At 41.5% G+C, this 24,039-nt stretch overlaps 1 protein-coding gene across 1 annotated transcript in view; it reads right to left on the reverse strand.

Moving 5' to 3' along the window:
• Nucleotides 1-24,039, reverse strand: part of CLSTN2 (calsyntenin 2) — a 556,759-nt gene that overhangs the window by 313,553 nt on the left and 219,167 nt on the right. Inside the window, exon 2 of the mRNA XM_036877289.2 lies at nucleotides 20,957-21,079. Within this exon, the coding sequence (XP_036733184.2) occupies nucleotides 20,957-21,079 (123 nt within the window). The remainder of the gene's footprint in view (nucleotides 1-20,956; nucleotides 21,080-24,039) is intronic.

Below are 24,039 nucleotides of genomic sequence, written 5' to 3' on the forward strand. Positions count from 1 at the left end.
GGGAAGACAAGCTGCCTGCAAGTGTGGGGACTCTGGGGTGGAAGGAGTTTGCCAGCAAAGATGCCCAGTGCAAACATCCACAGTAACAATAATCCCCCGGGCAGGGGTCTGGGCAGCTCCAAGTTTGATAAGTGCCCCAGCTGATAGGAAACACTGATCTATTCAGTAGCTTTTGAATCTGGAACTACATCAGAATTGCCTAGAGTTTCAAAACAATTCTGATTCCAGGTCTACTACAGACCTACTGCATTGAATTCTTTAGGGATATAGCCCCCAAATGATTGTTTAGAAGGCTCCCTGGGTGATTCCAATGTTTGGGCAAGGATATGGATGGCTAGATGAAGGCCCACACTGATGGAGAAACAGCACTGCTGACACCTTGCTTTTAGCTGGCAGGGCACTGAGCAGACGACCCAGCCACACGCAGGGCCCAGGAAACTGCGATTGTAAACAGGTGTTGTTTTAAGCCACTGAATTTGTGACACTTGGTTAAGCAGCAAGTGAAAACTCACATGAGCCTTCAGACACCAAAAAGCTGACCACTCTTTCCAGGAAAATGTACTCTGACTTGCCCCTCATGCTCTGGAAGTTTCCACCTACTTTTCTCTGTCCTATCCTTCAGGTTCCCTGCCAGACACGACACCTCACCCAACTGTCCCTAGGCCTCAGGGAGTTTACAGTCCTTGGAACACAGGACTCCTGGGAGTGCCACTCAGCTGCGCATGGATTCATCCATTCTTCAGGGACACCCCGGGCCAGGTGCAGGGGATAATGAGGCAAATAAGCTGGGGCTTCTGCCTTCACAGAGTTCCCAGTGCAGACAGAGCAGGTATGGTAATGCCTTCAGTGCAGTGTAAATAGAGCTCTATGAGAGAATTGTTCAGGGTCTGTTGTGCTCAGAAGACACTGTAAACACAAACAGTGTTCACACTTTGTGTGACTGATGCTCTGCTCAGCCCTGATGATGCAGAAGTAACTCAGCCTGCAAAAAGTTCAACAAAGCTTTATGACTCTGGCCCAGCCTCCCAGCATCTAATGCATGGCAATATCATTTACCTCCAACCCAGCTCTAATATGCCTCCCCACCAGGAGACAGCCAGGTTCTTTAAGGCAGGAACTGAATCATGTTCACACCTACATTCTACCTCCTGACTCAGAGAGAGTTGAGGGTTTTATTTACCAGTTTAATTTACCAATTCTCCAATGCCCTCCTCTCTAAAATGCAAGCAAATTCCTACCTGCTTTCCTTCCACTGATCTTCATAAAAGCATTAGCAACGAGTCTGCAGTACACTGAGAGACTGTTCTCTACAATCCCGAAACACTGGATGAAGTTCACTCCTCCTAAAATAATCACAAGTGAAGTGGTTGTAAAATTTAATCTATTGCCAGTGCATGGGTCAATCTATGTGTATGTAAATGTGTATGTGTGTGTGTATGTGGTGTGTTGGCAAAGAAGTAATTTTTGGCCTTTAAGTAATTTTCTTTCCCTCTGGCCTCCCCTGGCCAGTCGTGCCGATCCGGGAGAATGGAGCCGTGGTTCCATGATCTGCCCATGCTGAGGGCTCAGCTGCTCTTGTGGCTGCCAGAGTCTACGTGTCCATAACATAAACAATGGTTGGTAACACAGATATCTTAGTTCCCACGTTTGTCGATCTGCATTCCCCAAACGCACCAACACACCGGGAAACACCCAGCTGGGCCAGCCCGTGGAGACACAATCACTGGCTGATTCAGGGAAACTTAATTACAGGGAGAAGTCAGAATCAACAGAACCATTAACTAAGACCCAAATACAATACGATGTGAGCACATTTGTTTTGTATAGCAAAATGCATAAGTGTCCACAGGTGTCCTTGCTATATAGCTTGTTGATGCCTTTCAAAAACTCTCCTTGCTTCTGCTTGAAGCCTCAGTACAATTCATAGGCACCTTTGAGACCACTTTAAGAGCCACAAATGAAATTCTAAAGTTCCCCAGGATCCATAGGGGATGAAAGCTAGAAATACCTTAGAGATAATCCAGTGTAAGAGTGAGTCTATCCCCCTTGATTTACACATGGGAAAACTGAGGCTCAAAGAGAGGAAGTAAAATTATGTTCTGAGCTAGACACAGAATAGGAACTCAAAGGCCTCCTGCCTTCTACCCGAGAGTTTCTCAATTTCAGCACTATGGACATTGTGGGTCAGATAATCCTTTGGTGTAGGCAGCCGTCATCTGTTCGTGCAGCTTCCCTGGTTGCTACCCATTAGATGCTACAGCAATCCCCACTCTGTTAAGAAAACCAAAAAATGTCTCTGAACATTGCTGAGTGTCTTTTGGAGGGCAAAAATCATCCCCATTGAGGACCAGTGATCTCATGATTGATGCCAGTCTCTGTGAATCCTGGCTCTAACATTTATCTGGCTGTGTGATCTCAGCAAGTCACTTACCTTTGTGAACCTCAGATTCCTTATCTTTAGAGTAAAAATAGTGCTGACTTTCCAAGCTCATGCAGTTGGTGAATGTACATGAAGTTATGTGTGTAAGTCCCTCAGGAAAGGGCCAGGCACACAGTAGGCTGGCAATGGATATTGTTTTTTTTTTTATTACTTTTACAAGATGGGGTAGTCTGACACCAGTCTATTTCCAGCAAGCTCTTTCTTCTTTTGGCAATTTGCTGTAAATGCCACTGAACAATCATTTCATAGTTGGGACAGCTACCTTGGCAGCAGTGAGCTGAGACTGTGACCTTCTCATATTTGGAGGAAAAGGGGAGTACTTGCAAGTCAGCCAGGGTTGTATCTGCTGTGCAGGAAAACAAACTATGTGCTATTTGTTTGTTTTTGTCATGTCTTTAAGCTCCCTTATCTCTAGCTGCAGGATTCTGCAAAATAAAATTCAATTAGTATTTATCATCCTTTTCCTAGCTGAGTAAGTCAACTTCTTTTACTGCTGAAACTCATAAAAAACATGGAATTGTCAAAGACCTCTGAAGATTTCAAGGTTTTGAGACAGAAAAGGCCTGAGTGTAAGAGAAGTAATTTCTTTCAAAACAAAATAACCATGTTTCTGTTGTGATCATAGATAATGTTCAGATATGAATATAAACAGAAAGTTTAATGCTGGGGTTTTCACACTTTGGATTCACCACAAAATCTATGTGTGCAGAAACCTAATACTGTACAATGCATGAGCAGGACAGCTTTCACAGTTCAGGCTGTCTATGTTTACACCTGTTTATGGGTGTTTATGCTGTTTGGGAAACTTAAAGACACATATGGGTCTTCACAGCTGGGACTGGGTATATCAGACCTACCCAGAGGACCCAAAAAGATCAAAGGAATTTGTGCTGGTGACTTCCTGGGTCTATCCCTGGCTCTTTTCTTTCCTGGAAAGGGCAAGTGGTACCCATTCCATTCCAGTCCCTGGTTTGACCAGGCAAGTGCATGCTGAGACAACTGTCTGCAACCTTCACTCCTGTCCAGGACCTGTCCCTGCAATGATAACTCACGCCCAAATCCTATATTCAAATGCCAGCCTTCCTGTGTCCTTAATTTTGATTGGTATGACTCTGGTTTTCCCCCTACCTTCCTCTACCATGAAATTTGGAAAAGCTCTGCTCTCTCTGCCTGTGGCCAGAATCCAACACAGGGTGCCCTGACGTAGCTTGGAGGCAGTTGCTCTCTCTCTTCCAGCTGTCACTGGAGCCAGTGGGGCTGCTTCCAGGCATTCTTTTTAGGCAACAAGAAAGATGAGCTTATATTCCTGAGGAAATCCACTGGACTAACCATCAGAAAGACAGCCTACCTAGGGAGCTACCCAAGGAGTCACATCTATTTCTGAAAACCTGTTCTGCATCATGATGCCCCTGCTAGAAGGGCATGGTTTGTTTGTTCATGTAAGCTCTGTGGTGAGAGCCCTTGTCAGTCTCATTCACCATTGTAGCACACACAGTAGACACTCCATGATGTCTTGTGAAGGAATGAGTGAATGTGGTTTAGGCAAATGCCCCTCTAGGCAGCATGCAAACCTCCAAGGATAGCCAACCCACACCTCTTCATCTCTCATTGCCTGGATAGCTTAAACTAGAGGTCACAAGCTGGTTGCTTGGGGCCAGATCCAGCCAGCAGTGTAATTTATCTGCAGATTGTCTTTATACACAATGATTTCTTGAAGAAACTGCATTATTTACTTTTAAAAATAAAACATTTGGAAATTTCACACAAACTCTGGATTTCTGGCTTCTTTTGGAAAATGACAAGACCTACATTTATAGATGAAAAAAATTAGACTTTAATCTATTCTTCCCACTAAGTATACCTAAAATCCTTAGGCAAGATATATAAAACAAACATAGGAAAACTCTGAAAGCTGGAGAGAAGGCAGACTACTTAGGGAGCTGGAGATCTGAGAACCAACATGGTGGTCAGTTTCCTGGGTTTTCTTTCTGTCTCATACGGACCACACTTGGAGCTAAAGAAACCAGCAACTCAAAAATGCTAAAAGGTACAGCAAAAACCAATAAAACTCCAAACAAAAGGTTGCTTTCTATAGCCAAAGGACCAGGAAAGGATCAGCCTTAGCGAGACAGATAACTTCCAGACAACTGCCACTCTAGTCATAAACACTACATAAAAAACTATGGTCTTATCCTACCCATGCCAGAAAAGGATGAGTGAGGATCTTAGACTTCCACTCTCATGAGGCTTAATGAGATACCCCCAAATCCTGGCTGCAGCAATGTCAGAGAAGATCAAGTAGGGAGCTGGGACTTTCATCCTCAGTGGCCAAAATGAAGGCCTTCCTATGTGTCAGTGGAGACCACATGGGAAGCTGGACAGCCACCCTTATCTGGCAGTAGCTAGAGCACTAAAATTTTTTAAGCTATACAAAAAGATACCTTCAAAAACACTTTAGATAAATCAAAATGAATTCTGAAACATATTCAAATAACAGACCAGAAGAAAACATATATATATATAACACATACATATATATAGATAAGACAGAATACAGAAGACAATAAAGTGGCAGAATTAAATCCCAACAAACCAATAATTACATAAGTATCAGTGGTCTAAATACAGCAATTAAAAGTCAGAGGTTGGCAGAGTAAATTAAAAACAAGATGAAATATATTGTACATAAGAAACTTACTTCAAATACAATGGTAGAGACAAATTGAAAGTAAAAAAACAGAAAAAGACATATCAGGTAAACAATCAAATGAAAACAGAATGGTTATATTAATACCAGATAAGGTAAACTTCAGAGCAAAAAAATTACTGGAGACAGTGACATTATATAATCATTAAAAGGTCAACCCACAATAAAGACATAGCAATCCTAAATATGTATGCACTAGATAACAGAAAAACATGTGAGGTAAAAGCCAGTAGAACTGAAAGGAAAAATAAGCAAGTTCATAATTATAGTTGTATTCTTCAACAGCCCTTTGTCAACAGTTGATAGATCTGGGCAGAAAACAAGTTAGGATATAGAAAAAAATGACACTAACAACCAACAAGATCCAATTGAAATTTTTAGAACCTTTCACCCAACAATAGCAGAATATACAAGTGCCCACAGAATATATACTGATATAGATCTTGGGCAATAAAACAAGCTCCCAAAATTTTAATGGAATTACTCTGCTTTCTGACCACAAAGAAACTAAACTAGAAATCAACAACAGAAAGATAAGAGGAAAATCTTCAAACATTTAGAAACTTAGCAACACACTTCTAATAACTCACAGCTCAGAAAGAAAGTCTCAATGGAAATAAAAGTAATACACTGAACTAAATAAAAACACAACATATCAAAATTTGTAGGGCATAGCTAACAAGATGTTGAAATGGACATTTGTAGCTTTAAATGCATACATTAGAAAAGAAGAAACATCTCAAATCAATAATCTAAACTACCACCTCAAAAGCCAGCTAAAGAATAGCAAAGTAAGTCCAAACAAGTAGAATGAAAGAAAAGAACAAAAATCAATGAAGCAAAAACCAGAAAAATAATAAAGAAAAATCAATGAAATAAGGAATTGAGTCTTCAAAAAGATTAATAAAATTGATAAAACTCTAGCAAGACTGACAAAGAAGACATGAATTATCAACATAGAAGTGAACTAGTGTATGTCATTTGCAGATAGTAAAAGGTTGATAATTGCATACTAAAAACAACACTACACACATATACATCTGTCAACTTACATAAAATGAGGAATTCCTTGAAAAAAACAACCCACCACTACTCAATCAATATGAAACAGACCACTTGTAGAGCCTTATAACTATTAAGGAAATCTAATTTATGATTTCAAAACTCCCAAAAAAGATTTTGCACTGGAAGATTCTACCAAATATTTAAAAAAGAATTAATACCAATGTTATACAATCTCTTCTAGAAAATAGAAAAAGAGGGGACATTTCCCAATTCATTTTATGAAACTATTATTACCTCAATACAAAACCAGATAATGACAATACAAATGCAGAAAATGACAAGCCAAAATTTCTTATAAATATGAATAAAAAATACTGAATAAAATATTAGCAAATAAAATTTAGCAACCTATAAATAGAATTATACACTATGACTAAATGGTACTTATTTTAAGGATGCAAGGTTGGTTCAATACATGAAAATCAATCAATGTTATCACCATATTAACAATCTAAAAAAGAAAAACCACATATTCATATCAACAGATATCAGAAAAAATGAATTTGACAAAATCAACACTCACTCATGATTAAAAAAACAAAACTCTCAGAAACCTTGGAGTAAAAAATTGCCTCAACTTGATGTAGAGCACCTACTATAGGTAATATTATACCTGTTGGCTGAGTGCTTTTCCCTAAGATCTGGAACAAGGCAGGAAAATCTTTTATTTCTAATCAGTGCATTAAGGCAATAAAAGGAAACAGTAGTTTTCCTAATTGCAGATGACATGATTGTCTATGTAGAAGTTACAGGATACAGTAAGGTCACAGGATACAAAACATAAAAGCAATTGTATTTCTATATACTAGCAATGAAAACATGAGCAATATAATTAAACAATACCATTTACAGTCACTGAAAAACAGATGTGTGGGTGTAAATCTAGCAAAACATGCATAATTGTATGCTAAAAACTACACAACATTGATGAAGGAAACCAAAGAAAAATGAAACAATTGGAGGGATATACCATGTTCATGGATTGGAAGATTCAACAGGGTAAAGATGTCAGTACTTCCCAAATTGATAAACAAGTTTAATTCAATTCCTTTTAGTATCTCAGCAGGATTTTTATAGATGTAGACAATATTATTCTAAAATTTATATGGAAAATTGAACTGAAATAAACAATTTTGAAAAAGAAAAAGAAATTGGGAGTCATTCCTTTTAAGACTTATTTTGTACCTACAATAATAAAAATGACATAGTTTTGATGGGACAGTAGATATATGGATTAAGATGACATAAAAGAGAGCCCAGAAACAGACCCATACAACTATGCTCAACCAATTTTTGACAAAGGTGCCAGAGCAATTCAATGGAAGAAAGATAAACATTTCAACAAATGATGTGGAAGCAACTGGACACTCATAAGGGGAAAAAAGTCTCAAGCTAAGTGTCTCATCTTACACAAAATTAATTCAAAATGGATTATGCACTTAAATATAAAACTATAAAACTTTTGGAAAAACACACAGGAGAATAAGGGGCAAGACGAGGAGTTCTTAAGCTGTACACCAAAACTCAATCCATAGAAAGATAAATTGGAATTCATCAAAATTTAAAACTTGCTTTGGGAAAGACCATGTTAAGAGGATGAAAAGACAAGCTACAAAATGGGAGAAAATATTTACAAACCAGGTATCTGACAAAGTACTTGTACTTAGGACATGTGAGGAACTCTCAACAGTCAGCAGTAAAAGCTCAAACAATCCAATTAGAAAATGGGCAAAAGACATGAAGAGACAATTCAAGTAAGAGGATATATACATGGCAAATAAACACAAGAAAATATATTCATTATCATTAGCCATTAGGGAAATGCAAATTAAAACCACAATGAGATACACTACATAGCTATCTGCATGACTGTAATAAAAAATAGTGATAACATCAAATGTTGGTAAGAATGCAAAGAAACTGGAGCACTCACACATCGCTGGTGGGAAAGTAAAATGGTGCAGCCACTCTGGAGAAAGGCTTAGCAGTTTCTTTAAAAACTAAACATGTAACACCATACCACCCAGCAATCACACTCTTTAACACTTATCATAGAGAAGGGAAGACTTACATTTACACAAAAACTTGTATACAAATGTTTATAGCAGCTTTATTCATAATAGCCAAAAACTAGAAACAACCCAGAAGTCCTTCAGTGAATGAAGGAACATGCATACCATGGAATACTATGCAGCAATATAAAGGATGGATGATTGATACAGGCAATGACCTGGATGAATTTCCAGAGGATGATGCTGGGTGAAAAAGTGCCAATTCTAAAGGTGGTCAACTGAATGATTCCATGTATATGATATATTTGAAATGACAAAATTATTGAAAGGGGAACAGCTGAGTGGTTGCTAGAAGGTAAGCAGGGAGTGGGTGGACAGCAAGAGTGGACCAGAAGAGGAGAAAGGCCATCTCCTCCTGGGCTGGGAGGGACATGATAAGGGGGGCTCAAAATGGATCAGTGCCCTGCTACATGAGCCAACTCTCAGGCCTGCCAGCATCATGGAGGACAGCATCAGAGTAGCATGCATCCAGAAGCAGGCAGCGACGAGCTCCTAGGGGCAGAAGCTAAAAAGAACACACCAGCGTGGTATGGCCAGCCCACCACATGTGGGGCTGGGTGGAGCGTGGCTGAGGCAGAGCAGCACGGGTGGCCTCCGAGCAGACAGGGTAGGCAAGTCCAAACAGAGCCACGAGAGTGGCCCAAGGGCAGGAGGCAGTGGGCATTACATCTGTTATCTCACCTCTTTAGGGACTTCAAGAGAGACACAGAAAAGGGAAACAGGGCTCCTCGTGTAGTGGACTCGGGGACAAAGAGTGTGAAGTTTCTGCCCTTGCAATCCACAGCCTGATGAAGCCAGGAGAGGGTCTTTTGCTAAAGTATCCTCATGTTCCGAATTTGCTTCTAAATTCCTTGCCCTTCAAAATTTGCTATTAGTATCATTAATGTGCATAAAGAACTCCTGCCACACTGGGATTCAACTTTCCACTAAAAAATAATACAGTGTTGTATTTTAATGCAGTTCTCAGCCACCCAAGCCAACCATTGCAAGGGATGTCATTTACCAGGACACTCAGCTGGAACTTAGATAAATAATAATAATTTTTAAAGTAAGTTTGCAGATCATATTGAACTTGACTTAATAGGCCCTCTCTCCAAACCTCCAAAAGGATGGCTCATAAAAATGTAATTAGTTTATATAGACTGTCAAGGTTCATGGGGGACAGCTGGCCTTTGATGCCTCATCTGTGATTACAGGCAGCTACAAGATCATAAAATCGAGCTCTGAATTCACGCCAAGGTATTCAGTGATCTCACTCTGGACACTGTGCCAGGCAGAATGAACTATAAATGCCTGCCTGTCCTCCTGTTCTTTGATTTGGAATCTCAAACAAGTCTAAGACATTTAGGACTTGCATTCATAGGCCCCAAATTCCTATTAAAGTAAAGTCATTGACCTTACAAATTCATGATCATAATTAATATTTGTGATGGACTCTGATCCCAGGCCTATTCAATATGGCCACTGTCATAAGTTCCTGACAGCTTCTGGAGAAGGGATTTGAATTGGTATTAAGTTGTCTAAACTCAGTCATTAAATGGTCCAGTTTCTGATAGTCGGAGCTGGTTTTCAATCATCAATGATTTCACTGTGATGATCACTAGTAATGGCTTTTTAAGAGGATTTCCTCAATGTTTTCAAATTCTCAGTTCATTATTCTCCAGACTGCCCCTGTATCTGAACTTCCTTGGGCTCTTTTTCCTCCTGTAGCTCAAACTGTGACCCATGCCTTCAATATAGAAAACTATAATAATAGGTGGTTTACATTTGGTCTCTTTGGTTTCCAGGAACAGAGAAATACTCAGTCATCTCAGGAGAAAGTAGAGAGATGGCTGCCGCAGTGAGGACAATTCATGGGAATCCAAGATCACCAGGATGACAGGACCACTTGGGAACTGAGGCCATGGTTCCGACAGGGACCACTTAGGCCCTTCCTGCTGGGAACATCTGCTTTTCTCTGCGAGTAGCTGCATGTCCTCAGTCTGCTGACCAACACTCACAGCTGTGAGTCACAGGTGTTAGGGAAGCTTCATTTGCAGCCCCCCACCCCCACCCCCAACGTGGCCCCTCAGCACATGAGCAGGAAACCAATTGGCCTGCTCCATCCTTTCTATCTGGGTAGCAAGTCACAGGCTGTAACTAGCCTATTCATTGGCCACCTTGAGTCAGGTGCCTACCTCAGGTCCAGTCACAGCTAGGCAGGGGGCAGGGTCATGTGGCCTAGAATTTGGCTGCCAGGGACAGTGAGTGGGAACATGTCATAACCATGCTTGCATCACATTAGTCAACAAGGTCATAGACACCTCAGGATGCTTTCAGGCTTGGAGCTTGATGGATGCTTGTGTCTTCTGAATTGTTTATCCAATGGAGAAAAAGGTATTTTTTGTTTTGTTCTGTTTTTCATTTCCTCTTGACTTATTGTATAAGCCCATATTTTAGAGTTTGGTCTGACCCACTGTCTTTTATGAAGGCTGGACAGAGTCAGGGATGTTGATGTGATGAATGAAGCTAAGAGTGTCCTCTGGGGCTGAGGGCAGGCCCCTGATTTCAGGAGCACTGTGTCCACTCCTGCTAAGTCTACCAGCCATGGGATGGAGCAGAACCAAATGATGGAAAGGGGAACAGAGGTTAACAGGAAGAGTAGAGAACAGTGGACTGGTGAGCCCCTCCTAGGGAAGAGAATCACCCTTAAAATGGGGGGACCTGGCTACCTTATTCCAACATGATATTAGGGTTGTTATGGGCCAGACCAGTGATTACTGTGTGCCACCCACCTTCCTTCTCTTTCAATGGGAGGTTATTGAGGTTTTCCTTCCCCTGATGGGCATGAGGGGGAAGACAATTATTTTTCCAGCTTGCAGGTCTCTGGACCAAGAGGTGCTGCATCTAGACATGATGAGAATCACAAAATCTTGGACTTCAGCCAGATGCCCTGGTTGGACATGACTTTTGGGGGTCCTAAGATAGGGTGAGCATGTTTTGCATGAGGAAGAGATGTGAACTGTGATAGAATGACCACACTGGTGACCCTAACTTGTCACCTCTTCATGCCCTTGGGAATCCACTCCTACTCTGACTCCAGGCTTGGCTATGTGATTTGTTTAGTCAGTGGGACAGTAACAAACTCGTCCCAAGCAGCTTCTTGCAAAAGCACTTGCACATTTCTGTGCTCTTATGCTTCTTTGCAGTCACCACAGGGACATGCTCAGGCTAGCCTGCTGACATGCCTAGGCCAGCATGCTGGAAGAATACACAGGAGAGGGCAGTGTCATCCCAACCAGGCTGCTCTAGACCAGGCAGCCTACTGCCTATACCGCAGCTGCCCACTGACACCTAAATGAGCCCAGCTGGGACTAGCTGAGCCTGGCTCGGATTAGCAGAGCTGCCCAATCAACAGGTCAACTCATGAGAAAGAATTAATGGCTACTTTTTGATACTCCCAAGTTGTGGGGTATTTGTTGCATAGACATCTGGTGGGAACAACAGCTTCACCGTTACTTCCGTGTTCTGAGCAAATTACATAATCTGGTTTAGCCTCAGTCTCTCCTTCTGTAAAATAGGGATAATGATAATGCCTATTTCAGAGGATTGTTGTAAAAATTATAGCATGTGTAAAATACCTAGTACAGTGCCTGGTATATAAAGTACTTAATAAATGTTAGCTAATTTTCGGTGCTATTTTGTGCAAGCTGTTTTCTGTACAAGGATGTACAACTGAGAGGACAAGCAGGGGTTTGTCCACTTGCCAAGTCATGTACTCTGGTGTGGGACAGTGTCCACATGTAAGAAAGGGCTGCTTTCTAATTTGCCTGTTTCTAATTTGCACAGTTACCATACAGGCTGGCAGCAGTCCTGCTATTGTTATCGATTCCATTGTTCACTTTTCATCTTATTTAGTAAAATACTGCCATTAACTTGGAAGCCCAGAAGACTCAAAATTCCTACATTCAAGGCCTTCCCTCAAGCCATTTTCTGGTACCAGTACTCACGTTCTCTACTGTAGAACCCCACACTCTTCCTGTCGGGTGACCAACTTGCTTTGGTTTACCAGGATTGTCTCCTTTTTAGTATTGAAAGTCCATGTCCCAGGAAACCTTCAGTCCCAGACAAACTAGCATGGTTTGCCTCCCTGAAGGTCCCTTACTCTTCCACCCAGTTGATGGCAAATGCCCCACCAGTAAACACTGGTTCTCCCTTAACTGGAGCAGGACCTTGCAGGAGTCTCATTGAGAAAGCTGGGGTCACATGACCTCCTACCTCCATCAGCTCATGAAGCCCAGCCCCTACCGTGGGTATTTACCTGGGACCCTCATACTCTTCTTCCTCCTTCACTGGCCACCCCTTGCTCCTGCCCTCTTTTCTCTGTGCCCTGGTTTTTGGTCCAGTCTCCAGACATCCCATGGGGGTGTCCCGTCAGTGCCTGCCCCTCACCGCTCAGCGCAGGAGAAGCCCATGAGAACACACTCACTGGGCCTCCAGCTGCTGCCAAAAACCCGGTGGAGCCAGGGTCCCACGGAGGGGCCTGGACACCAGGGTTAAGCATGGAACATGATGGAGGAGAGGCCAACAGTAGAAACTTTCAGATGAGATACACCATCCTTATTTTCCCTCCAGTCAAGCAGCTCCATCCTAGAAAGGGTCACCCCCCCCCCCATCTCTGTGGCAGGAATAATGTGTAGTTCTCTCAGCAAAGGGCTTTGTGCCACAGGACTGGGGAGCCCAAGGATCATGTGGGTGGCTCCTGTCCACCCCACTCCCAATGGAGCTGAGGTCTCCTCCTGGGCTGCTTGACCATCAGCAGATAGGAAGGAAGTGTAAAAAGTGCAAAAGGCAAAAACTGGAGTGAATGCAGTGACCATGAAAGGATGACCGAAAAAGGACCCCCAAATATCCCCCCAGTCCCATATCAATCATTGTCAAGGCTGGCAGCTGCCAAGCAGGCAGAAGAAAGAGAGCCAAAGAGCAGGGGCATACCAGGACTTTAAATGCAGAGTGACGGATACATCAGGCCTTTCTCCCAGTCTGTCTGGAGGACCCCTACGGCACCCACAGAACCAGAACCACAGGTGTCCCTTGCTACTCCCGGGGACAACAGACAGACCCTTCATTGCCACCCTCCCCAGAGACGAAAAGCATCAAACTGACCAATCGCTGTGCCCTCACCCCTCAATTTATTCTGGTTTTAAAGCAATGTCTATATCACCCTAAAGAGTTCTCAAAACGTATCTTGCCTACAGCTGGAAACACACTCACTGTTGTGAGAAGAAGACTTTGCCATAGGGCCTGTGGAGAGGGGCCCGAGGCTCCGGCACAGGCTGCAGATGGGGGAATAGAGTCCAGTTCTCACTTCCCCCTCTAATCTGATCCCCACCACCTGCTCAAAATTGGGCACAGGTCACATCAGCAAAAACATCTGATAACACAATCTCAATCTGTTCCTTAAAATAGAGCACATCTGTTTTTGACTATCTATGAACTAAACCATAAACATAAGATCCTGACTCCTGTGTTTGTATGAGAAAGGTATTTCTTAAAAAGTCATCCATGGCAGTGCTATTTTTTTTTAATGGAAAAATATTGTAAAACAACTTAAACATACAAAAATAGTGGAATGGTTAAGTAAACTATGATGGAGCTATATGATATATAATTATGTCTACACTTAAGTAAAATTTTGGAATATGTTTTAGTCAGCTTGGAAAATGTGAAAAATGAAAACACAAAAGTCTGAACCACATATACTATGATACAAATTAATAAGAACTATGTATCTACATATGAATAAAAAACAGCAGGGTCTTAGGAGTGTGGGTTAATTTTGTTTTATTCTTTATTCTTTTTAGTAATTTTCACATGTACTTGAACAAGTAGACACTGACCCATGTTTTTCTGCTTCCTGATTATTCTTGATTCCAACTTGACAGATTGCAGCTTGATTTCAATTAATTGATTCCAACTTTGTGAGGTCCAAGGCAGTAGCCCAGATTGCGGGTTCTAATTCTTTGCAGTGACTGCTACAGACTGACTTCTGGCTAAGGCCAGGTGAATGCTCAGAGAGCAGGGTGAGACACCAAAAGGCACCCTGCCTCTGGCCTTCAGTAATGACCCCCCCCATACGAACGAATGCAAAAGTACATCTATGGTGAGGCTGACACAAATGGCTCCTTTGCTGCCAGGACCAGAGCTCAGAGAGCTGTAGGGCAGGACATACTGGTGATGGCTGGGGCCAGTGCAGGTGGTCCTGAGGTTGCTGAACAGGGGTGTGAGGCCCGGATGTGGTTATCCCATGGTATTAGAGACCTGTTTCATGGTTTTTACTACTGCCACAAACTACCTAAATACTTATTTACTTACGTCTTTCCTTAAATTGGATTAAAAAAACTCAAATGAATTTATTCAAAAAGAGAACAGCTGAAAAGCAAGCAATCCTTTCCTCAAGTGGAAAGTGACCTAAATAAAATACAACAGAATGTTATTAAAATTCTAGCTCAGTGCTGTTGCCTATGGGATGCTATGAGATAGAGCTTTCTCCTTCATCAAGAGAGATTTGCAAGTGTTTGAGAGGTGTTGAAGACATACATAATTAGAAAGATGGAAAAGATAACTCAGAAATGACACTCAGCATGGGGTCCAGCATTCTTTAACACTATGTCCAGGTACCAGCTGAATGTGCCATTAAGAGTTGTCTCACACTGGAAAATTGGCAGAGGGAAACAGGGGAGGACTGGAGTCTGAGGGTCTGGACTTGAATGACGGGGCTGATCCATCCTCTGCTAGGTAACCTTGAATAGTTACTTAATTTCTCTAAGTCTCAATGTCCTCATTGAAAAAAGAGTATCATAATAGTGGACCTATGTACCATAGGGCTGGTTGGAGGGATGGATTTGGGTGTGTGTGTAAGTATGTGTTTCTAGTAAAAGGGCACACGACTTGCAGTAATCTAAAGTATATCTTATAACTAATAGATGACTCCACAGGGATAAATTACAGGTATAATACAAAAAAAAATTATTCCCAACTAATATTTGTAGACTTCTGCACAATTCACAAACTACTTTTCCCTGCATTATACAACTGATTGCCCACCCACTGCCCAACAATCGAGGCGACACTTAATGGTGCAAGTAGGTGAGGGCATCAAGCCTTTAGAACAAACTCCAAATGAGTTATGATCACATCATTGTCATCAACCTAAAATGAACAAAATACTTGTGTCTTATTGATGATAATAAGAATTACAATCACTCTGATTTCTCTTATTATTACCATTGCTAGGATTATCAGATCTACTGATCATTGGATGGAATTAGACAGTATTGGACATCTGTTCCTATAGCCACAGAGCACTATAGGAATTTTGCATTCATATCTTATTTAATTCACCTATTAACCAAAGAGTAGGTACTGCATTTGCCCTCATTTTAAATATGGAGACGATAGCCATCAGGGACTTCAGTAACTCATCTGAGACCACACAGCTTATAAATGGCGGAGCCTAAATGAAAAACCACATGTTTCTGATCCAAGCCTGTGACTGTATACAGCCTGCATTCCCTTCTCACCATGAGGCCCCAGGGCTGTACAAGCCCTCGGGAACAGTCTCGGCACCTAGGGGGCCCAAAGCATGAACAAGGGCCCTGGGCAGGCCCAAAAATAAGGAGGCAGGTGGATGGGCAGAAACTGAATGGAACAAAGAGGACAGAGTCAACCACAGAGAACAGAGAACCTCTTGCCACAACCAGCTCAGCAAACCAGGCCAAATCATGTCTGAGGCAATTTTCTGGGCAGCCTTCAGAGAGGCACCCAGTCTGAGAAGCCAGCCCATTAAGCCTGATCATTCTCTGCAGCTCTTTCCTGAAAAAAGACAAGTCCAGACTGGCCCAGTGTAGATAAATGAACAGTTCTATTATCTCTGAAAGGCAATCTAATTCCCTTCAAATGTAAAAGGCTCCACAGTTTCCTAACAGGCCTCAGTGGGGCTCGTGTAGAAATTAATAAGTTCACAGTGTGCCCAGCTTGCTTTCATTATCATTTTTTGCCATGCAGTGGACAGGATTTTCATTATTACTCAAGGATTTTTCTGTATCTGATTCTTTAAGAAGGTCATGTCCACAGGGCTCAGACACTGGGTTGAGAACTGAGTTAGCTCTAATGGACCACACTGAAGTCTGAGGGGGGTGTTGTTGACTGAGAGTGGGTGCCTCTGCTAATCAGGTGGGGCAGGGGTCAGAGGGGAATATCATAGGGAAAAGGAACTCAGAGCAAGTGATGAGAAGCCCTGGGCCCAGCCACAGCCCCACGACTGGCCTGCTTCCAGATACTGAGCCAGTTGCTTGGTCTCTGTGAGTTAGTTCCCTCCCCTATAAAATAGGCAGAGAGAAGAATCTGGAAAAAAAAACAAAACCCCTCAAATTTATTAAACTACTATCTCTAGAATCATTGCACTATGCATAAATAGATATTCTTTAAATAAAATCAAAACAACAACCCTGGAAAGCTCATATTATTTTACTGATGAAGGAAATGAGAATACTATAATTTGTTATTCCACCATATTGTCACTAAGTCACATCATTAGAGTGAGCGACAAGGGGCCAGGAAATTAGAGACTTCTGTGAATGTGACTGCAAACTCATGCAACTTTTCTGGAAAGCAATTTAACATGGTTATAAATTTAAAATGTTTGACTAATTTCATTCTTAAAATCCATCCGAACAATAGAATCAGAAATGTAGAAATTACAAAAGAAAGGACTTGGAATAGACAAATTGCCTCTCACCTCACACCTGTCAGAATGGCTACCATCAAAAAGGCAAGAGATAAGTGTTGGCAAGGACATGGAGCAAAGAGAACCCTGGTGCCCGGTTGGTGAGAATGGAACCTGGGGTAGTCACTATGGAAAACAGTATGGAGGTTCCTAAAAGTTAAAAATAGAACTACCATATGATCCAGCAATTCCAATTCCAGGTATATGTCTGAAGTAAATGAAATGTTTACCTTAATGAGATACTGCATGCCCATGTGCATTACTCAATAATTTACAATAACCGAGACATGGAAACAACCTAAGTCAGAAGACTGAATAAAGAAGATGTGGTATATATACAATGGAATATTATTCAGCCACGAGAAAGGAGAAAATCCTGCCATGTGACAATATGGAGGCACTCTGAGGACATTATGCTCAGTGAAATAAACTAAACAAAGACAAACACTGCATGATATCACTTTGGTGGGGATCTATATATGGAATCCCTGCATCATATGTATGATATCACTTATATGTGGAATTGGTTTTGAAAAGCCAAACTCATAGAAACAGAGAATAGAATGGTAGTTACCAGGGGTTGTGGGGGTGGGAGAAATAGGGAGATGTTGGTCAAAGAGTAGAAACTTTCAGATGAATAACTTTTGAGATTTTAATGTATAGCATGGTGATTATGGTTAACAATACTGTATTATATACTTGCAGGTTGCTAAAAGAGTAGATTTTAAATGTTCCCACCATAAGAAAGAAACAGTAATTATGTGAGGTGATGGCAGTGCCAGCTAAAGCTATGGTGGTATTTTGTAATATATACATGTATCAAATCAACATGTTGTATACCTTAAACTTACATGATGCTATATGTCAATCATATCTCAGTAAAGTTGGAAAAAAATAAGAGAATGATAAATGTTGGGAACTGTGTAAACCATTCAATCAGTTGTAGAAAAATATTTAATGAAATATGTATTTATATTTATTTAGCAGGGAAAATGTTATAGTATGAAATATGAGGTGTGATCACAGTTTTTGCCAAAAAAAAAATTGAAAAATGACTGGAAGGAAATACATTAGAATGTTGACAGAGGCTCTCTCTGGGGGTAGGAAAACATGCTTTTTATACTGTTTTTGTGCCTTGCTGTATTTTTCACATCTTGTACGATAAGCACTTTTTATAGTCCTAATCAGAAGATATACAATAAAAGCTATTTTATGTCCCTGAATTTTTTTAAAGGGGGGGAAAACACAGGAGAAACAAGACAGAGCAAAAATGATATGGATGGAAACATCTCCCAATAAACTTACAGCTCACCTTGCAGGCTACATGGGAAATAAAGAGCACTGGGGAAAGCAGTGGAAGGTCTTCGCACAACACAGGAACAGTGATAAGGGGGGACTCAGAGCCGTGGTTGACTTTGAGAAGTGATGGAGCTGGCAGATATGAATTTTTCAATTTTATGAGAACGATAGGGATCTGAAATAAATCTTTGTATTTTCTTTTTAAGATAAATGTTTTAAAATAAATGCCTGCAGCATGGATGGATGGCAAATGCTTATGTCCTGTCTTAGACCTGATCATAAATAACGCTGAGAAAAATAGCTTTGGCCATTCTAAAAGCACCTTTATTTTTACTCTTAAGAGCTTAGAAGATTATATTTTGATGCATTAAGCTAGTTTTTTTTTCTTTATGCAGCTGCAGATATCAGGGGGAGTATAGAAATTGTCTTCAGATGGAAATAACTACTCAGGGCTTGGCTTTGAAGCAAATCTTAGTTTCGAGATGTGTCTGAAAACCTGTGACTACATCCAATGGTCAGAATACAAATTCAAATTTAAAGACATTTGATGGATTTATGACTTAAGGGAATCCTTTGACAAATCTCTGGGTGAAATCATGAATTGTTCTTCAGCCCTGTAACCAAGGAAGATAAGTAACTTTTTGTAAATCCAAACTTCCAAAGATCAGATTTGCTTGAAATATGGTTGGTTTATTTCCATTTTGGGCCATATGTTAGAGAGCTTATAACTTTACCTCAGAAAAGCATATTCAATAACTCCGGTTTCCTAGGTCACTACTGGATGAGAGAAAGGCCACCCTGTGGTCAGAATGAATGATCAGACACATCCTCATCTTTTAAAGTAAAGTGTTAGCTCACAACTCTAAAGTGACTTAATGGCACATGTTTACTTCCTGTTTAAATTGTCATTTTTTAAGAGGGGTCACACCCTTGAAAGGACAGGTGAATGAGTTGCTCTGTCCTGGAAGGACTTTGCTCACAGGCTGGGAGAGGGGCTGAGGGAAGCCAGAAGCACATGCTTAGTCTAATAAGGGAAGCCACAACTCTGTATTTCTGGTCTGATTCATCAAGATAAATAAGAATCATGCATTTCCATGCTAAATCTTCCAATTTTTAAATGCTGTCTCTGTTCTTTTAAGCATACACTACATGCCTAACTAAACATTTCCATGACCCAAACACTTTTACTAGTGGAGATAATTAAAATCCCATTTCCAGGGTGTTATTAAGAATTGCTGATTAACCCAGCAATGTCTAGTTATGTTCAAGAAGGGGATGAGTTGGAATATTCCCAGAGTGGAAAAGGTTTTGAGAAGACGCCTTATCTTTTGTGGAAAAGAGAGGATGAGATTTGCACTTCCAAGTGGAATTTGGTTGAGCTGGAGCCTCTGAGGATGGCTGAAGGATGTACGGAAATGTCTCAGCTCTAAACACCATGGAGTCACAGTTAGGTGTCCTTGGTGGTTATCATGCTACATAAAATAAAGATAAAGCCTTCTTCTGGGAGTCAAGAGTATCTCCCCCATGCTCTGCAAGAATGCTTATGGGTTTATCTTCACATAATGTTGAATTTCCCCCATTTAACCCATCCCCTTGCTCCTTTATAATGCTCTGTCATGAAAAAAGGGCCTTCATAGAGCTTCTCTCTCAGAAGTGCGAAAGCCAATTTTTTCTGCCCAAGTAGCTCATAATGTAGCAGACAAACTGTCAGAAAAAATAGACTTCATCATGGTGAAAGCCTCAGCCTGGCACCCATCTATCATAAAGCAATCTTCTAGAAATCCTGAAAACCTTCACTCAATTTCCTGTCTTTCTACTAACAGTTATAAAATGTTAACGATATTCCTCATGATGCCGGCATCTTCAGAAATTCTTTGTCTAATCCCTCCTCCTCCGGCCATCCCCTATTCCTTCTCTTTCCCAAAATCTATGGAGACATGAGACATAGTCATATTCTACACACACCCTTCCAGGGACAGGCAGGGTCCTCGCAGGAGCTCAGAGGAAGAAGTGTAGTCATTGTGGCGACAGTGGGAAAGCTCTCTAGACACAAGCTGCAGTGGGCAAAATGCCACTTGCTTTCGGATTCCTTCTCCAAGAGCCACCCCCACTCTGAACTTCAAGGGCACAGCCCCGTCCAGCTCTTAGCATATATGTCCTGGCCCTTCTTTATTCCCCTTTCTCTTGCCAATCTACACAGGTACAAGTCTTCACCTGTCCATGATCTGTGGGTAGTGGGAACAGTGGGTCACACACTTTATCACACCTAAAGTCCACCTTTCTAGAAGGAAAATTCCCCTATGGACCTTACTAGCCCAGCTTTTCCAACTCCAGTGGCCACTTCAGCAATACACCATCTCTTAGAAGAAATAAGTGCCTTGCACTGGGGGCAACAAAGAAGCAAAACCATAAATCAGAAATCAAAACATCAGACATCAGAACCACACCAGGCATCAGAAAAGGCATAAGCTTTGAAATCACAGGCTGATCTATGAGATGCACAGGGTGGTGAAAATAGCTATACAGCCCATGCCTGGGCTGCGTGGAGGTTTCCCAATACGTTTCCAAAGGAAGCCAAGCCCACCCATGTTAAGCCATCATCTCACCTGCAAAAGGAATTGGTGCATCTTTATCCAGGGCAACGAGTGGTGGGTCCAAAATGACTGTGTCATTGTTCTCAGTTATGACTCCATGATACGAAGTCTCGATCCATGGCTTGTGTTTATTGACTAGAAAACAATGGAAAAAAACAAAACAAAAAGATTGACTTTTAAGATCACCACTTGAGTTGCTAATCCATAATATTACTAATATTATACCTTTGCCCAATCATAACCTCCCATGAGGCACACAGAATCCCCATAAAGGCAGTACTGAGACTCAGATACCAAACACAGTTTTTGGCTGTGAGACCTTGGATAGTTCACCTTACCAAGGTTATAATATTTTTATAGCTAGATGCCTAGTGTATGTAGATATTGTTAAAAATTGACTAAAAGCATTAATTCTCAAGAGCTATTATCTATTAATAGATGTTTGAGAGTTAAAGTTCATTATTAATCAACAAAACTAGTAGTATGGCTGGCTGTGTCCTGGGATTTCTGACCTCAGCCTAATCTGGTCCATCATTAGGAGCTGTTACTGCATTTTATACATGTACATATATAAAGTACCAACATATATGTAAAGATACACCAGATATTTGAATATTTTCTAGTCATTTAAAGACTGTCTATCTAAATGGCCTAAATTATCTAGCAATTTAATTTGCTCTTCAGTTTTAACCAGCTGAATGATATATTATCTAATGAAAAATTAACACCTTAAAATGCTTATCAAGTATGTGCTACTGATTTAAGTATGTCTCTGAGGAAAGGATAGGTTGGAGTCCTATCCTCCAGTACCTTGGGATGTGACCTTATTTGAAGATAAGGTCTTTATAGAGGTAACCGAATTACAGTGAGGTCATTTGGGCAGGCCCTAACCCAAAATGACTGGTTGTCCTTATAAAAAGGGGCAATTTGGACACCAAGACAGATATGCACACAGGAAAACACCACATTAAGATTGAAGTTACAGAGTCACAGCTGAGGCACTACCGGAAGCTAGGAGAGGTACTTAGAATAGATCTTTCCCTTGCACTTTCAGAGCAAGCATGGGCCTGCCAACAGCTTGATTTTGATTTCTAGCCTCTAAAATTGTGAGACAATCCATTTTTGTTGTTCTAAGTTACACAATCTGTGGTATTTTGTTAAGGCAGTCCTAGCAAATGAATATACGAATGCTTAGAGTCAACAGATACTAATGAAGGATAGAGAATTTAAATAAGACTTGTGCTAGGATGGGAGGAACATTCTATGAGAGAATCTGATCTGGTGACTATCCCATTTCTGCCGGTTTCAGCTCCTTGACTTGGTTCCGGGTCAGCCGTCTCCTATCTGGATCACTGCCTTGGCCTCCTGATAGGTTTTCCAGTAAGAAGTCTTATCCCACACCAGTTCTTAACCCACTGGCATTGAGAATAATTTTTCTAAAATACTAATCTGATTACTCAACTGTGATCTCCTAGGTGTGTCCGTTTATTCGTTCACACACCCGCACAGAAGTCTGGGTGCAGACCAGGTGCTTTAGAAACAGAATGACAGGTTAGAGAGAGCCCTAGGAAAACCAAGGGCATCCTGAGGCCAATTCCAACTCTGCTTCACAGTGTAAAAGGCAGTGCCACATATAGAATGCTTATGTCCCTCACAGCAACCTGGGAGAAAGATGCATCATTACGAAAATGATGAAGACACTACTTTGACAAGGCATGCCTTTTCCCCAGCCGGCCACGGGGTTAAATAACTAATAATTGGGAAAACCAAAGACTCCTTTGATACTTTATGATATCCAAACACACATGCATTCATAGTATAATATATGTAATACATATTATACTTACATATTATGTTACCTATTTTTCAACAGCCATGGCAAAGAAAGAGCTTATAAAATTGAGAGCAGCTCTGTGGCAGTGGCCCCCGTCCCCTTTACTCCCCATCCTGCTTTAAAAGGTCAGTTAGGAGTTACTCCAGGATTGGTGGTAGCCTCCATCTGGGCCGCCCCTTGACTCCTTCTTACCCATTCCATAGCAGTCCAGGAAGAAAGAGAGACAGTTCAGTGGGGCAGGCAGTATGCCTTGCTATTCTCAGGTCTGGGCCCCTGAGACCCATTTCTGGCAAATGAATCATGCCCAGGGAAGAGAGCAGTTCTGTAACTGCAGGTCTGAATAGGGAAGCAGGCTCATCCATGCTCACATGTTGGCATTCAAACTGGTGCTTCATTATAGACCCAAAGAATTACACCACTCTGGGCTGTCCCTACTCTCTTTTGCTCTTTTATTAGCCATCAACACAAATGCAATGTAAATAATTTGCAGCTGTTGGGAGAAACAATCTTTTTTCCTTTAATTAAACCTAGGGGCCTATTTATTAGAAATGTGTATGGAGGATATGGAAGGACCTCACCCAAGGTTTTAGATTCATTGTGCCACTTGGCTTGGTGGCAGACAGTAGAATCTAGAATCACGGTTGCTGGCTTAGCAGGCCTGGCTTAGCTACTTCAGGGCTGGTCCTATGCAAGTCAGCTGGCCACTCAGAGTTTGACTTGAAACTCTGAAAAATGGGGAACATGACACAACTCATAGGATTGTCATGTCATTCAGATGTCCTGGGCCAGACACATAGCCCCTGATCTTTCATTACTCAGACTCACCATCCTGCTCTTTAGACAGTGACCTTGTCAGCAGGAGAGGGGATTTATAGACCTTAAAGTTGAGGTTTTCCCTCATTAGTGGGGTGGACTTATTTCCTTCTATCCACAGGTCTGTTTCCCTTTTCTCCCCTTTATCAATACCACAGTCAGTTGAGTACCTGTCACATATTAGGCATTTCACACCATAGAAAAAATGGAAGCTCCATGGCCAGGATTCTCTCCTGACACTGGAATGTTTGCCCACTGCACACATGCAATGCTCACAAGCACAGGTTTGCACACATGTGGGCAATAAGTTATTATTAACCCTATATGAAGAGCTCCTGCCAGTGTTCTGGAGCTGCATGGCTGCGGCTTGCTTTGTGGGCTAAGAGGCAGTGGAGAAGCCCAGAAGCAGAGACCAGCTTGCTCTATGCAGCCTTGCCCTGAGGCAGTC

The sequence above is a fragment of the Manis pentadactyla genome, chromosome 1 (assembly GCF_030020395.1).
Source record: "Manis pentadactyla isolate mManPen7 chromosome 1, mManPen7.hap1, whole genome shotgun sequence".
NCBI classification, from domain to species: Eukaryota; Metazoa; Chordata; class Mammalia; order Pholidota; family Manidae; genus Manis; species Manis pentadactyla.